Genomic DNA, 16,704 nt, shown 5'->3' with positions numbered 1-16,704 from the left:
AGCAGAATACAAGGTTTGTCATGCAGTGGAAAAAATTTGAGAGAATGTGTCAGTGAGACTGGGACTGGTAGGATAAAACCAAAAGGAAGAGTTGTGGAGAGAGTACTACAAGACAGTTTTCTGTACAGTTTTCTGCTACTGTGTGTAACGTGACTAGTTAAAATAAAAAAGGGGGTGGAGAAGGAGGATAGACAGTATCTTATATCTTTTTCCTTCCTGTCAACCCTGTGTTTTCCTGCCCTGCAAAGTTACTTCTTCAGTAGCAAGGACAGAGTAACTGTCATGTTTTCAGCTATTGTTTCAGACTTGTAAAGATGACAAGATTTGGTTCACTGCAATGTGTGTTTCAGCTTTTTAAAAAAAGCTTTCTGGGAAGCTGGATGTTCTCAAAAGGTAGTAGGCAATGACTGAAGTTAAAATATTATGGGCTTTTTTTCCTACTTAAAAAATGTTTTGATGTAAAGGCTTTGGAGGCTGCTGCTCTGCTCTGTCTGCTTAGGGATGGGCATAACAGATTGTTTCACACACCAACCTTTTGTCCTCGTAATATTATGGTCTGTAGCTTTTTTCAGACTTAGTTCTTGCCTCAGCATAAATCATTTGCTATATGACTGTGAATTAATGACTTGTTCTTAAGGCATCAAAATAATCTGCCGTTGTTCCCTAATAAGGCCAAATTACTGAGTGTATGGATGCATTGCTTTTCTTTAGCAAAGGTGGTGTTCCTTGATTCCTTTATCCATGTCCTGTCTATATTCCTACAAAAGGCTTCCACTCCTCCCCTCAAATCTCTGAGACTGAATAACTGAAATTTGCAATTTCTAGTTAGAAACACAACTGTGTAGTTTTCTTGAATTTCTGGTTTTACACAGCAGTCTTTTATCAGGTTACTTCATGCAGACTGAAAGCATTAGTACCTTTTTTTACACATAAAAAAAAAGTTACAATTTTACATTTAAATGATGATATGTTCTTTCTTTCCTCCCAGTCTTCTCCCTGCTTCAGGTTTTTATGTGCTATTAACTACCATATTGTAAGTTCCACCCCTACTCCCTCCAGGTAGAAATCTGACAGAACTATCTGCAGACAGTTACTGCAGATAGTTTAAAATTTGAGACTCATAGAGACATAAGTGCAGCTCATTGGGAGGAAGGTTGTTGTATGTGTTGGTATTAACATACATCATCAGTGCTTTACCCCTCCTCTCCTGCTCTTAGTCTTGCCAAATGAGAGGGAGAATCAATGTGGCCATTCCTCTTCTGACACTGAAGCATTTGGTTTAATGGTGTGTTGTGACGCTGACTGTCCATTTTGATTCCTTATCTTGCTACAGACTGAAAGTCACCTGTGTATAATTAAATACTCAGTATTTAATTGAATTCTTTCCCTTTTTGCTTGGCAGGGATGAGCCTATTATGAGCCTTAAGTCATTAATAATATAATGCATTTCAAATATAGTTGATAAAAAGGAATTAATAGTTTTAGAGCTTTAATATTTATGAATTCAAGTGGGAATAATGACATCCATTCAGTGGCCAAACATTAGATCATACTAAATAGCATAAAATATTGCTTCTGTTCAAAATATCAAGCTAAATTTAGAGTGTTCAATTTTTCTTTTTAAAAACACTACTATAATATAGATGATGACAATAGATTGGGCAGCTTTATTCCCAAATAACCCATCACAAAAGAAAGAAATAATGGAATTGACCATTTTATTTTATATTATTGATGTATTTTTCTTTGAAGTTGCATTCTGGTTGAATGTAGAGCCTGAATTGCATTAACCTCTCTACATTTATGATGTTGGTTGCAGTGTTTAAAAACAGGTAATTGTGGTGATCATTGTAATTACACTATAGACACTATAGAATTTGGTAATTTAGGAAACTGTCTAGTTTGGTTATATGTGAAAGCAAAATGGAGGAAAAATGCCTGCAATATTGAATCAGTGTTCTGGAAAGGACACAGGTTTGTCAAGGATCTTGTTTTGCTATAGATCTGTTGTTTTAGCTGTTGTGTCACGTTAGAAGAACTCTTCCATTTTTCCTTGTTCAATTCCTCTGTAGTTAAACTGGAGATAGCTCCCATTAAAGCCCCTGGGGCTGAATTCAGAATTGAAGGCAGTAAGTCTAACAACAGGAGCCTGGTAGATCTTCTGGCTCTATATTAGTGCATGCTCTGGTCTGAAACCACCAGTATTCCACTGGGACTGAATTTCTTCATCTTTATCAAACAAACCTTTAAAGTAATTTCAAGTGATTGGAAATGAGGAGAAAAACACACTAGTTAAGATATATTTCTTTTATGGAATATATTATATATGAAAGGAAATGGGAAACTGTATGGTACATTTATGCAGGAGAATTGAAATCTAATTTACTAGTTATGCAATTATCTCTCCATAAACAACATCAATTTTACAACACTAATGATATTCTCTGGGGAATAAGTTATCTAATGACTTTGAGAGAGCTTGGTTGGACTGAGATGTAGTGCTCCTCTGATAAGTGGTTCTAGATTTTCTGAGTTAAAGGACACCGATCCTTACAAAACTCATTCTGTTATGCCCTGCTTTGGGCATGTGAAGTGCTTAGCCTTGGATGGATTACTTTGAGTGTAATTTTCTGTAAAAATATTTAAATCAACAGTTTGTTTGGTAAATGTGGAAACACTCTTTAAATGACAACTTCAAAAGGACACTGTTTTTATGAATCTGGCATAATTGCTTTGCTTGTAGTGATTAAAACAGTACTGAATCTGAATATTTTTTTAGCTAGTAAAATATAGTGTATAGTCCAAAACTTAGTTATATCATGCTGTTGGTTGTCCTATGTTTTAGATCCCCAGGGTAAAACATTTTACCTGCTGGTGTTGAGTACTTGCAGTTAGCATCTTATCATTTCATCAAGCTCAGATAGCAACCTGATGTATTTTAAGACTCATAAATCACCAAAACCTTTATTAAAAAGATTTATATTGCACCAAGTTAGTTGCCACAATAAACAGAACTACAGAATGAAAGCACAGAGAAGAGAGATGTGAGTATACAGGAGTGTCGGGAGATGAAAGATTTTTGCATCTAGATTTCCCAACAAAATTACATAACTCCATTTTTTTTTGTTTCCACTATCTTAAAAGTCATTATTTTAATCTAGAGATGAATTCTAATTCAACATAATGTGTTGAATAGTGCATGTTCTTAAATAACTTCACAGATGACGACAGCTTGTACCTATGACACACCACAGTAAATAAGAAATTGCCCATGAGGTTGAAATACTGAATGTTTTGTTTTCTCCTGCTTGTTATGAAGGGAAATTAGAAAACCCTAAAATTATGTCCTTTGTAAGCCAAGGGAAGGAAGGCAGTTTTAATACAGAAAGACAGAATTCATGTTGAGTGGAAGAGGCACACACCAGGCACCAGAAAGGCAGAACCAAGGTTGCTGTACCTGACTTGTGTGAGGGGTGTGCTCTCTTTTCTATCAGGAAATGCAAGTTGTGGACAGTGGCATTTCCTTTTGTTTTGTCAGAGTGATGGTCAATTTGCCTGGCCTTTCATCTCTCTGGAAGGTATTCTCATTTGGATTATTCTGCTTTTGATTTCCATTAAGTCCAAATTTGTGAAGTTATAATATACTGAATAGTTTTTCCTTCTAATTCTCCCTTGAAGTATTTTCAGTGACTGCAGGGCTTCTAGTAGGGGGTTATATTTTATATTGGATATAAGAATGTCCCATTTAAATTTGCTAAGGTTTCCTCATCTTGCATTATCTAATTGATATTAAGTATTCTATTTAAGGCTGCCTCCAAACTTTTTTGATCACACATACAATCAGTACAACATTTTTGAGCATGACCCAGAATGATATTCATATTTATTCATTTAGGGATTACCTACATGTGCTACTTTACTAAATATATTGCATTATAAACACACAAAGAATTTAGAAAGGATGAGATAAAGATGAAATAACCGAGTACTTCAAAATATTTTTTATTTAATGAATGGGACAAAAATATGTTCTTCCTGCAGCCTAGTGGATTGTCTTTCACACCCCCAGGGTACTTTGGAGACCAGAGTGGGTCTGGGGTATTGCTGTTCACAAAATATAATGTAGTTTGTTTCCCTTGGAAAGGGAAGCATAAATTATAGCAATGAAATACTTGTTGCAGCTCCATTCTTCATGAAAGTCCTTGACTGGTCCTATCACCTATCTTTTTCACTGAAGTGAAGCTTTACAGATTTAAAAACTCATTTTAAAACGGCAGATACAGGTTTCTGTATGGGAGAACCCCACCCAATAAATAATCGACAAAACAGCATTCTTCAGGAGACACTTGAGGTACTGGGTCTTACAACAGGTTCCAACTTCAGTGTAAAGACATGATTATTCTCTTGAAAAGAAACATTCAAAGGAAGCCCAGCCTGGGTATGGAAATATCATTATGAAATTACTGAACTGGAGATTAATCACGTGATTGTAATGGCTCCTGCTGGAACCAGTTCTTAGAGTAACATCACGGGAGCAATTTAACTACTTGGAAATTAAATTTTACAGGTAAATACTGTATTTTAATTTACTTGAATCAGAAACAAGGTATTTGGGAACTGTTTGCTTAAGCTGGTTCAAAATCTCCCCAGTAAACTCCATGCAAGCCAAAGTCACTTTTGTAAAGCTCTTAATGTTCCTCAGTAATTTTTCTTTTGTGTCATTTTCAACGCACCCTTTGAAGTTCTTTGGCAAGTTTGAAGTTCACTTGCCTCACCACTGGAAGGAGGTGTGAGTAGGTTCTTTGGAGCTTTTGACTGCAGCTTTAGAAGGGTGGAAATGTTGGTTACAAATACGACAATTTTGAGTTGACAGTCAAGACTGCAAAAGCCAGAATATTGATTGCACTTTTAAAATGCTTCTTGTTTCCACCCAAAAAGTTTTAGGAAATGCTCATGCAAAATTATGTGCATGGTGTTGTAATAACTGTTGAATTTTAAGAGCTGTTGCCTTGTAACTTTACTGTATGTTTACTGAAGTTGTTTTACATTTCCCATATTAGTTCTACAATTTTGGTATTTTATTTCTCGTATATTGGATTTCTCTTCAGAACAATTAAATGTCTGAATAATTGCTAGGAAAGATTTTTTCTCATTTAGCCGCAATGACTTTAACAATCTGCAAAGTCATAAAACACAAAGTTCAACTTATCTACTTTCTTATGTTTTAAAATCTCTGGCCTCGAATACGTAAATGTATCTTTGTGTAGATCATCTGTTTGATTAACATTGGCTTGGCTGGAGGGCCCAGAGATGAGTTTTGGTGATCAGTCTGGAGCCTTTCTCAGCTCCTGTAGCTGATAAATTGGAGTAACTGCATGGCAGTGGGAACGTCCTGTACAAAGCTGACATATGCAGTTGGCCAGGAAGATTTCAATTACTTCACCTGAAGTGGGCTTGCAGTGCATTTGATTTACAGTGCACTTCATTTGGATGAGTTCTTTATTGAAATTAATGGGTTTTGGCCCTAGGCCGTTCTGTCAGGAGAATTATGTGGTTTCCACTTAGATTTTTGGGTGGATTTTTAGTAGGATCTGTGTCTCAGTGCTTGAAAAATTATATTATTAATATCTTAGTGATGCCTTCATGTAGATTTATTCTTTAAAATATTTGCTTCAAACCCAAAATTTTCATATTTTGTCTAGCTGATTGTTTCAGAAGTAAGGTTCAAGGTCAAAAGTTCATAACTTGTGATGTGATGTCCTCATTTAAGTTAATGGGGTAGGACCAGGCCATTTTTTAATCATGTAAATATCACTTGCTTTTCCTGTTGCATTCACAAATATGACTGGTTTTAGCTTTATCTGACTTACTCAGGCATAGTTCTGCACCTTTCCTGCCCAGCCTGCTGTTTATACTGAACCACATATTGCCCTTGTGACATGTAGAACTCTCTCCTGAGAGTCTGCAACGCAAGCAAGATGTCACTTCGATGTGAGGACGCCAAAAAATTAGCAAAGGCATGATCAGGCTGACAGATAAATTAACCAGTTTAAAAACTTCATACGAAATGAGACTTCAGATAAGAGGCTGAGGTAATTTAGGCAACACCTGCACACACATGCATGCATTAACTCTTTATAAACCCTTTCTTACCTGTGCATGCTCAAGGCCTTGATAGAACTTGCATATAGGCCCATTTTAGAATAGACTGTAAAATTCGGAGTTTACCTTCCAAAAGTCCTGATTCATTATTCAAAGAATAACATGCTAGGTAAAATTAACCTCTGTGACTTAATAAGATTTCAGATGCAATTGATCTCTTCAGCCTGTGTGCATCATAAGGATTTTTAAATGCTGAAAAAAAATCTAGTTCACTCCTTGTTGAATCTAGTTCAATTCACCTCTCAGCACTTGAGTTTTAAAGGCAGATTGTCATTCCACTACACAGAAACAAAGAAATAATGTTGTGTCATTGCTTTACGTAGACTGTTTATTGGGGGGGAATCTTATATCCTCAGGGCTTTCAGTGGATCAGACATCTTTTAGTAAACTTCCTATTCAAAGGGTATTATTTCTGAAGTCACTGCTGTCTTCCTTCCAGATAAATTCCATTATGTGTTGCCAATAACAATGCCTTGTCACTCTGCTGGAAGTGAAATTAAGTAATGCGTGTTCAAGTTGCTGGAAGATAGATGATGCAGTAGAAGTATTTCAGCTAGCCTTAAAAGAATACATTCACTTAATGGCTAAAATAGGATCCTTCCTTTTAATGCTTAGGTTTTTTACAAATGACTGTTAGAGTGGCTGCAACAACCCAGTGGATGGAGCCATTTCTGTTGGGGGAAGGTTCTTTTCTTTAGAAATGCTGCTGGTGCAGTGCAGCTCTTGAAAGCAACAAGATTGCATTAATTCTTCTGAGCAAGTCACTGAGCTGAAAGGAGGGTGACATTTGGTTCTTGGAGTACTCAAAATACTTGTTTTCACCCCTTGGTCACTTAATGGCCTGTTAAATGTTTCAATTTGTTGCAAATAAAACTAGTAGCTTTCCAAAATGTTCATATTGAAATCACGTTTCTTGGTATTAGAAAATTGGTGCAAGTGAGAGAAGCGTTCACTTGGCATCTTCATCAGAAATATAGCAAGTCAATAAACTCATTAGTCCTAAAATCTTGAATTACAGAGGGGCTGTATAGAGGGTTCTTTCTACAGTACAGTACTTAATGCAAGGCTAATGAAATGTGTGCATAATAATTACAAAAAATCAAATTGCAATTAGTAAGTAGCACTAATTGCTCTGCACTACATCCCTGAAATCTAATTGTTTGCTTTTATTCCTGTTTTTCAGATTGTTTGAAGGGAGGTCACCAAGAAAGCCGGAGAAACTTAAGACCCTTTTCTGCTATTTTAGAAGAGTCACAGAAAAAAGTATATCCTTTATTCTTTTTGAGCTGCAAAGCAGATAGATGAAAAATTTAATCCCATTAAATTTAAAAAATGGCTGCACAGCTGTGATGGAAGTATTTAACAAAAAACAGCTTGCAGAGTACACTGATATTCATCCTAATGGCACTTCTTACCATATGTATGATGCATGCAAACAAACTATTTGCCTAGAGCTCATTCTGTGTTTATTTGTTCTGATAAATATATATAAATATATATGTATGAGGTGTGAGTACAATACATAAATATATTTTTAGCCCCATATATATATATATATATAAAGTGGGTAGACCATTGTGTACATGTGTAGGTATAAATATATGTGTATATATAATGCTAATAATAGTGCAACCACTTGCCTCACCACATCAAAGTACAGGGAACTTGGCACCATTGCAGCCATTAAAATACAGACTTAAAGATTTTGAGTGAAGCTTCACTTTTCCTGCAGAGTGCATATTTAGTTTTTGACCATGGTTTGTAGTTCTGAGGGATTTTCCCCCTACTTGTGTTGATATTTCAGGGTTTTCCCTTCTATGGTTCCAAAGCAAAGATGTTTTTAAGTTTGCCCAGTTCAATAAAACAAATGATAGCAAGAGAGATCTCATGCTTTTGGAGAATTCAGTGCATAGTCAGATCTTCTGTTATTACCACAGATTTGAACATTTGCATAAGCTTTCGAAAGAGATTTATTTTTGTGATAACTACCGTAAGTTATATATTGCATTTTTGAGGAGAAAGAGAATTTACTGTAGTAGCATGCATCAGATCTGCAGCAATACACTTACAAAAGTCGTTTTTGAAAGAACCTTTTCTTTACATGGCAGCATTTTTCTATTAACTCATACTTTCTCAGAAGGGTTTGTTTTAAAAGAAGATGGATTTAAACTATTAAATATAAAAGCCCCTTACTTGGTTCAGACCATCTTCTTCATTTTAATTCACCACAAAATAAATGTAGCTATATCCTATTTCAGCTGTCAGACTTTAAGCAATATCAATAGAACTAAATCTCTGAGGTAAAATCTAACTTGTGATCTATGTGTGGGACTAAGAAGAGATATGGTGTACCAGTTTTTTTTAATGCTTGAGTAATAATGGCTTTGTGCAAACCAAACCCTGAGCCCCTGAACATGTGAAATTTGATGGGACATGCTTTATGAAACTACCATATTAGATTTCCTAACATTATACTTTAAATAATATTTAATGAGATTCTTCAATGCTCTTTCCTTGAATTAAAAATTCCTATTTTACCTTTAAAATACCCCATTCTTATTCTTTTTTGGTTCCAGGAATTAGTAAGGCTGAAGTAACTTAGTTTCATAAATTGCTGTAATAATTTTTAAACTATTTTTATTGTAAATAATAATTGAGTTCTCTGTAAAAGTACACAGTGGAAAGTGAAGACCTTGTGCTCAAAAGGTGAATGCTTGATTTGTAGAATGCTACAGCTCATACCAGAATTCCCTTGTGAAAGAGCACTCAATACTGTGCTTGAAAGCTATGCACTTTTTTTCAGAGAAAGTAATTTCGTTTTAACTAAAATTTTAAATTAAAGTTTAGGATCACTTAAGGCTTTTTTAGAAGGATGCATTTGTGCTTTGCATACTGTTCTTAATGTTTTCACAAATCACAGTAGACTTACTGTAGCAGAAAAATAAGTCATGATTGAAGTTTTTGTTAAGATGACATCACCTAATAAAAGGTTGATATTTCCTTTCTATTGCAAAACTGAACTTTTATTGAGTGAAATGAGGAGAAAAGATAATACTGCATCCTTCCTGCAATGAGCAACAGCTCCTCTTTTTCCCTCGAGGGCAGGAGTCTTTTCTCAGTTGGAATACTGAATTTCACTTGCATCCTGGCAGGGTTAAAAACTGCTTGATTTGGAATCTACTGACACTGCGTGCTTATTGACATAGTTTGACTTCCTTGGAAATAGGAGCTGCTGCTTCCTCCCTCTATAGGTGCAATACTCTGGATTGTCTGTTGACACTGAAAAGTTGCTGATTTTAAACGTTCACAATCTCTTTCTCTAAAGCAGCACATTTTACTCAACTACTGGATTTTTCTAATAGTGTATAGTGTTGCTAAAGTGACAATCACTTAAGAAATAGTTTTTCTTAGATCTGGGAAAACTAAAATGCTCAAACTGCAAAGTGAGAAGAGAAGTAATATTTTGGTCTTCATGTTACTTGTTTTCAATTAGAACATGGGCTGTCAGGGGAAAAATCAGAATCACTCTTGAGCAAAGTTAAGGTCTTGGACTCTGCCAAGAATGATGTTTGTAGCTTTCAAAGCTTGCCAGTTAAGATAATCTAAGGGCTAAGCTCCCACACTTAATACATTTTCCTTTGGGGTTGGTTTGCCTGTAGAACCTACGGGATTGGTGACGTTTACAAGGCAATGTCTCCAGGAGTTTCCAGAATGGGAGAGGTAAGTCAAACATCCTGTTAATGTAAGAAATTTCTTAAGTCCATGATAATTGAGTGTCATTCATTTGGAATTGATTCAGGTCTAGAAGTAATACAGAAAACAATCTTTGCTATGGATCATTGCAGAAAGAAATACAGAGGGCAGTGGGTGAATTGCCACAAGTAGTTTGTGTCCTGAATTGTTCTGTATATTTGTCTGTAAAGGAAACAAGTCTTAGTTGAAGTTTTGAAACAGTACAATATCTTTGGTGTTGTTGTTGCTTGAGTTGGGGGAAAAAAGAGAGGGATGGCTTGATTTAAGAAATTACAGGAAATATAATGAAGTATGGGTGATGACCAGCATGAGCACAAGTATTGCAACTTCATTGCTGGGGAACAGGAAAACTTAGAACTTCAGATTTGGGATTTTATGTAAAAGGCAGAGAAAACTGAACAAATGACTGTGTTAAACTTTTCCACATGGTTTCTGCAAGGCAAATATGTTTTCTTTTTCCCATCAGGGTTATTGGGGGTTTTTAAAACCGCCTTATGTTTAAGGAGTGTAAGCAGTTTGGGTTTGGGTGAATTTTGGTTTAAAATGAATAATTTTTTGTGGGGGTTCTGAAATGATCCTTTCTATACAATGTTTTTCCTCAATGGTAGATCTCAGAAAAAACTTTCTAGATTGCATGTCACCTATGAAGGCACCATTGAAAGCAATGGACAAGGTATGCTGCAGGTGAGTTCATATAAGAGTTTTATGTAGTTTTCATGCTTTTGTCATACTTTTATGGTATGCCAGTTTAGCGAAGTTACTTGTTTATCCTCAATTGACTTAAATGACAAGATGTTATGCAGTGTAAAAAACTCATCAAAATTAATTCCGTGGGCAGTCAATACTGTCAATGTTCCCCAGCTCATCTAGGTAGCACATGTACCTGTTACAGAAAGGGCTGACAGAATATCACAAGTCCTGGACAGCTTCAGGTCTTCTGGTTCAAGCCAGGTCAAAGATTGACAAGACAAAAGACTCAGGCTGCAGTCTTGATGACTTGTCAAGGGTTTCAGTTTATTTAAAAACATTATTTTTGTGCCCCAGACAGTGACCAGGTCAGTGCTCCAGGAGACTTTCTTGCTGCTGCCAGCACCACTGTTTCAGTCTGGAAGGCAGTCAGCAAAAGAAATTCATAAGGAGGATGCCCTGTCCATATCTATAGGAAGAAACATGTTTGAGTTTTTAATTAGTTGTTTGCTTTCTGCCTTTTTTTTTTAATGGTCAACATTCTAGAATTCTTTTACAAAAAAAGAGTAAAAATTAGAACTTTTTTGGCCAGGGACAAGTACTGCATTTGAAGAGGAGGAAGGAGGTGAGAAATTTTTTCTGCAATGCTTTTTGCTCAGACTTTAAAATGTCTCATAACTTTATGAAACTTGAGCACTCAAATGTGTGCTGAAATTATGAAGAACTCAGCAATGGCTCAATAATGACCATTTTTCTTAGTATCGCACTCCATATAAGGGAGTATTGCCTAGGATGTGATATTTTTCCTCCTGGCTATTTCAAGCCTTATCATGCAAAATATCTCTGCTCAGATGAAGAGCAGGAGGACCAAGGCAGGACAGAGCAGGAGTCCACAGTGACCCCAGCTTCAGGGGGAGGGATGGTGACAATTCCTGCTGATGGCTGGTGGCCATCAGATAGAGGCAAAGTGGTGAGTCAGGGCACCAAGGACAGTGAGAGATGTCTGGTGAGCACGTGGGCATGAGCAGAGCGCTGGGCTGGGCTGGGGCCACCCCCATGTGTCTCAGGTGAGGTCCAGGACAGGGCGGGGATTGGTGTGGGACAAGGTTGGGGCCCCAGGGGAGGCTGCTCAGCACAGTAACAGTGCTTTGGGGCCCTGGCACACTGCACATCTCAGTGGTTTTCATAGAACTTTTTTTATCACAGTCAAGTTTAGCAAATCTTAAAAAACTGAAATGTATTTCCAGGATAGACTAAAGGAACAAATGCTGCTGTAGTGGCTGGCTCTTGGTGTGCTCTGGACGCTGCCTCCTGGGTCAGTTTGTAATCTGCACAGGTGTTCATGTTACCCCAAAACATGTCCCTCTCCTGTACCTGTGCTCTCATCAGCTACCTAATAAAAATGAGTAAGAGGCTAATAGCATTTGAAAGATGAAGTAACTCTTAAAATTATAAATTTATGTGAGCAGCTAATTTGAGTGAATAGTAATTACTTTATGGAATAAACAAACTCATTTTAAAGCTGTTGTCTGTATGAAAACATAATTTGCAAAATACGTACAATTGCAGCAAAAAATATTCTAAAGCTTCTCTATTTCAAGCAGAAACCTTTTGAGTCAAAATGATTTGCCTTGTTCAAGTGCATTTCAAGGACAATTCATAAGAGATTATTAGTACATTTCAAGAAGAATTCGTTAGAGGTTTTTTTGGGTATAGAACAGTTACGGGGCAGTGCTAATCTAAAGATACTTCAGTGTCGACAGTTGGGGCAGAATGCTTTCCAAAGGACAAACTAATGATTTTTCAATGTCCCTAAAAAGAATGCTGTTTTCGTCTTTCACATTTACTGAAATGTGTTTTATTCTGAAATATGTGCCTCTTCAAGGGAAACCCACACAATTTGGATTTCGAGTGTTTGAGATGCAAAATTTCCTTTGCTATGCAATGTCTCATTTGTCAGAAGTTTTCTGAGAAGTTGAATGGAAAAAAAGAGAGAGGCATGATCATGTTAATCAGTCTCTCTGCTTGTAGTTGTAAGTGATAGCTGCAGATTTCCACACAATAATTGAAATTTATGCAGGATTTTATTTACCTTGGTAATGAAAGGATTTTTTTTTTTTTTTTTTGGCGTATCCTATCATAATCCTCCTGAATGTATTTTTGGTAGGTTGATTTTGCAAACCGTTTTGTTGGAGGTGGTGTGACTGGGGCAGGACTAGTACAAGAAGAAATTCGATTTTTAATCAATCCAGAACTGATTGTATCAAGGCTCATCACTGAAGTCTTGGATCACAATGAATGTCTTATCATCACAGGTTAGTCATTGCAGAAAATGTTTCACATCCAATTCTGGTTTTATAGGTACAAAATACATTTCAAGTTGAAATTCAGTATGTTTAAATGCTGTAAGGATTAAAAAAAAAAAAAGAAAAAAAAGTTGATACTCATTTGACAAGGAGCCTCCTACTTCATCCCACCTAACACCACAAGGGATACTGTTCCATAGATGTTTTGTGAAAGAGGAAAAAGAAGTGACAGCAAGCAGAAGAACTTATTTTATCCTCTGTAAATGTGTTTGAGTACTTGGTGTCTTTAGCTAAAGAATGCTGATGGGCAATATAGGTAACAGCCACAATTTCCAGCTATTAGCTGAGACTGCTCCTCTTATGTTAAAGGATGTGGGGGTTTTGTTCCTCTCCTGAATTTGTAACATTTGATGTGGTCAGCGGGATTGAACACTCTTAAGAAGAAGAGCTCCCTTCTGATTACCTCAAAGGGGAGGAAGTGGAAGAAGAGAAAATCTGCATCCATTAGAAAAGGGTAGAAAGCTAGGAATGGTCTCTGAAGGATTTTGATCTTGTAAGTTCCACATATGTGCTTGTGTTACTTGTTAGTTATGAGTTCCTAGTTACATCAAAACAACCTGCTTCTTTGGTATGTTGCTGAGGGGTTGTGTGTGGAGACATCCTGTCTGGCCAGAGCTTAGCTGAAAGGGTTTTTTCTTCCCACTCTGTCATAGAGCTTGGATTGTTTTATTATCCATTGGATTAAAACAGTTAGCATTAAAAACCAAATGTCGCTGCTAAGAACTGGAGCAGCCCAGGTCATGCTGCATGTCTCAGTTCTGTACATGAATGAGCGTTTTTCATGACTGAAGAAATAAAACGATGCTGTAATACTACTTTATTTACACTAAAAAGCAACTATAAAGAAAAAATATGGGTCAGAGAGATCCTCTTGGTAGATATTATAATAGACTAAGTTTATATTTTTCAGTCTGCTATAGCAAAAATGTTTGGTTTATTTACCCAGGCTGTCTCAAAAGTCAAGAAAAGTTTCTGTAGGTACTAGAACTCATTTCTTGGAAAAATCCATCAATAGCACTTCTTTCTCTCACATGCATACACAGTAGAAATTTCAGCTTAAATTTTGTAGGTCTTATTCTCTCCTGAGTTATCAGTTGTACTGGGCAGAGCATCTTTTGTTTTCAGTCTTATGCTTGGTAATCTTTTTAAGACAGTGTTTTATTTTGTTTTTCCACTCTGCCAGAATTAATGCCTTTTCTGTGAAAAGTTTTTGATAAATTGGCTTTTGTGATTACATTTTTTTTTTTAAATGAGTCAGAAGAAAAGTTCTTGGCCATCAGAGACTTTCTGTTCTGTATTTTGGATACGATACTATATTAACATATTTTAAGCACTGTTTTCTGGGAGGGACTTTTTTGGAAAGGGTGAAAACAGAGCACAGCTATCAGTCTGGGTAATAACTGATTGCGGGGAAACACTAAATTAGTGTTTTGAAAGACCTTCTTCCATTCCCTTGCAAACAAAAACATTGATTTGGCATGGACAAGTAAAGGTGAGAATGTTTTTCTGCTGCAGCAACATTTTATCTTTCTTGATATTTTATCTTACAGTGTTTTGCAATTAGTGTTTGGGATGTGGAGTTCTTCTCTAATGGAAATATCCATTCCATCATTTTTATTTTATCTCTGGAGCTTTTCCCCGTTGGTTCTTGGCCAAGTCTCCTCTGTGTCACGATCTTCTTGATAAATTACATTCTTTGTGATGCATCTTGACTCAGCGGCCTAATGGGTATAACTGAGTAGCTTAAATTTGCAGAGGAGCCCAAGAAATTGGGAGAGAAATTAAATTTGTTGTGTTTTCACAGTATCTGTTTAAGATCACTGCTGTAATGGCTATGAAACTGGTCATGCAAACAGTCGAGTTCTTAAACACAGACATCTACCACAGAAATGTCAGCAGCAACACCAGAGATTCCCACAGCTGCATTTCTGGTAGAGCTGTGAATAAGTCTGAGTGGTTTTCATTCAGATTTTTTTCTTTTTTCCTTTTTCCCCCCTGTTTGAGCTCACATATCCTCAGGCAGTGTTAAGAGCAGATGAAGCTGTGTTCCTTGTTTGCTTTAAATCTACAGATCTATCATTGGCCAGTCAGGACTGCATCTTAGCAGGGCAGTTTTGGAGACTTCTGACCACATTAGCCAGGCAGCAAATGAGATGAGATGAGGTAATTGGTTTGGCTGAAAATTTACTCAGAGAGGAAAATTTGTTTTCAGCTGGAATTAGCAGGCTGATTGTCCCAGTACTGGGAGAGCCAAAGACTAATGGTGGTACAAGATAAGGGTTGGAAGAACTGACTGAAAGAGAAAGAAGGACCTTCCTCTCACTTATGGCACTAAATATACCTTTATGTTGGTGACTACAAAACTAAACTCCTGCAATTTTCACACCTACTGTTTATTTAGTGCTAGTGGTCCTGCCTCTTCAGGGGTATAATTTCTAGCTCATTGGAAATACTGGAGGAACACTGTGGTGGGATTTTTCCCCATCCCTGGAAACATTATAATGCTGTACAGATCATGTGCAAATGTCAAGCTAGACTATGGAGTCTGAGAAAGGTATGCTTATTTTTAGTAAGAATTACAAATCTGTCTAAATTGGTCAGGTCCCATAAACACCAACACTTGGCAATTTTGCTTTTTGTCTGATGCTGTAACTTCTACAAGTCTCACAAAGGATGGATTTTTGAATGGTTCTTGTATATGCATTGTTTTGCCTTTAAGTAGGTTTTGTAGCTTGTTTTTTAATTTCTGGTGGAACTTTATTTGTGGCTTGCCTTTTTTTCACCTCTGTATTTTTTTTTTTTCACGAGAGGAAGAAAGATTCACCAGAAACAGTAATGTATCCAAGGTATCCAGCTTATCCCATACTGCTTCTCTTCTCCCAGCAACTGAAGTTTCTGTCCCAGTAGTTCAGAGGCAGAAGTATTGCCAGTCAAATAATCATTTTTGTCCGACAAATTTCCAGAGCTTCACTTATGAAAACTCATTGATTTTCATTAACTTCAGGTTTCTGGGACATGACTTTAGAGTCTGTGTGATTTCCTTGAGTTTTCTCTGGTATTGATTTTTTTTGTAGATATATGTGTATATGTGTGTGTATTTTCTTGTTTGTTTGTTTCCTGGTGCTTTTGTCGTCACACACTACACTTCCATGAAAATTAACAAAAACAATGAACCTTGAAAAAGCCAGCCTAATACTTTATCATTTAATCTATCCTGGTACAATATCTCAATGACCTAGAGTTTTCTTTTACTTAGACACCAAGGGAAATGCTTCCCTTTTCAAGCTCGAAGTTCTGCTAGGTTGTCCTCTAAAGGGAGCTCCCAAAAGAGACAAATGCTTCCCTTATCTGTGTTTTCTTGCTCTGTGCTCAGGCACTTTTACCAAGCACATCAGAGATCTGAATTTTACTCATGTCAGGAAAAGTCTTAGTGAAGGCTGATAGCCTGCAATTCAATTAGAAGACTGATTTCTGAATATGGAAGCTGCTTGTGGTTATTCTTTGTCCAAGGGCATGGATGTGTGTGAATACATAGGCATATTTTCTTACCCACATTTTTCAGATCATTTTTTGATCAGGATGTGAACTTGGTGAGGAATCTCTTACCATCCCACTCATTTTGCATAGCAGCTTTTCAAAATAGCATTGAGTGAGATTTGTGTGTCCTCAGAATGATTAATCTTCTAGACTAAATAAATAATGAGTGGGTAACAGGGCAGATGAGTTAAATGAGCAT

At 36.6% G+C, this 16,704-nt stretch overlaps 1 protein-coding gene across 4 annotated transcripts in view; it reads left to right on the top strand.

Annotated features, from left to right (window-relative positions):
• PARG (poly(ADP-ribose) glycohydrolase) overlaps positions 1 to 16,704 on the top strand; it is a 59,819-nt gene that overhangs the window by 30,823 nt on the left and 12,292 nt on the right. For 3 of the 4 annotated variants that reach the window (XR_010744137.1, XM_066324197.1, XM_066324196.1), the window contains exons 10-13: positions 7,346 to 7,425; positions 9,822 to 9,882; positions 10,524 to 10,599; positions 12,770 to 12,917. Coding sequence is in view for 3 of the 4 variants with exons in the window: in XM_066324197.1 (XP_066180294.1) it covers positions 7,346 to 7,425; positions 9,822 to 9,882; positions 10,524 to 10,599; positions 12,770 to 12,917 (365 nt within the window). In the remaining variant the exon portion in view is untranslated. The remainder of the gene's footprint in view (positions 1 to 7,345; positions 7,426 to 9,821; positions 9,883 to 10,523; positions 10,600 to 12,769; positions 12,918 to 16,704) is intronic. The other variant, XM_066324198.1, reaches the window with a different exon arrangement.

The sequence above is a fragment of the Sylvia atricapilla genome, chromosome 8, assembly GCF_009819655.1.
Source record: "Sylvia atricapilla isolate bSylAtr1 chromosome 8, bSylAtr1.pri, whole genome shotgun sequence".
Classification (NCBI taxonomy): Eukaryota; Metazoa; Chordata; class Aves; order Passeriformes; family Sylviidae; genus Sylvia; species Sylvia atricapilla.
This window is presented reverse-complemented; position numbering and strand designations above follow the sequence as displayed.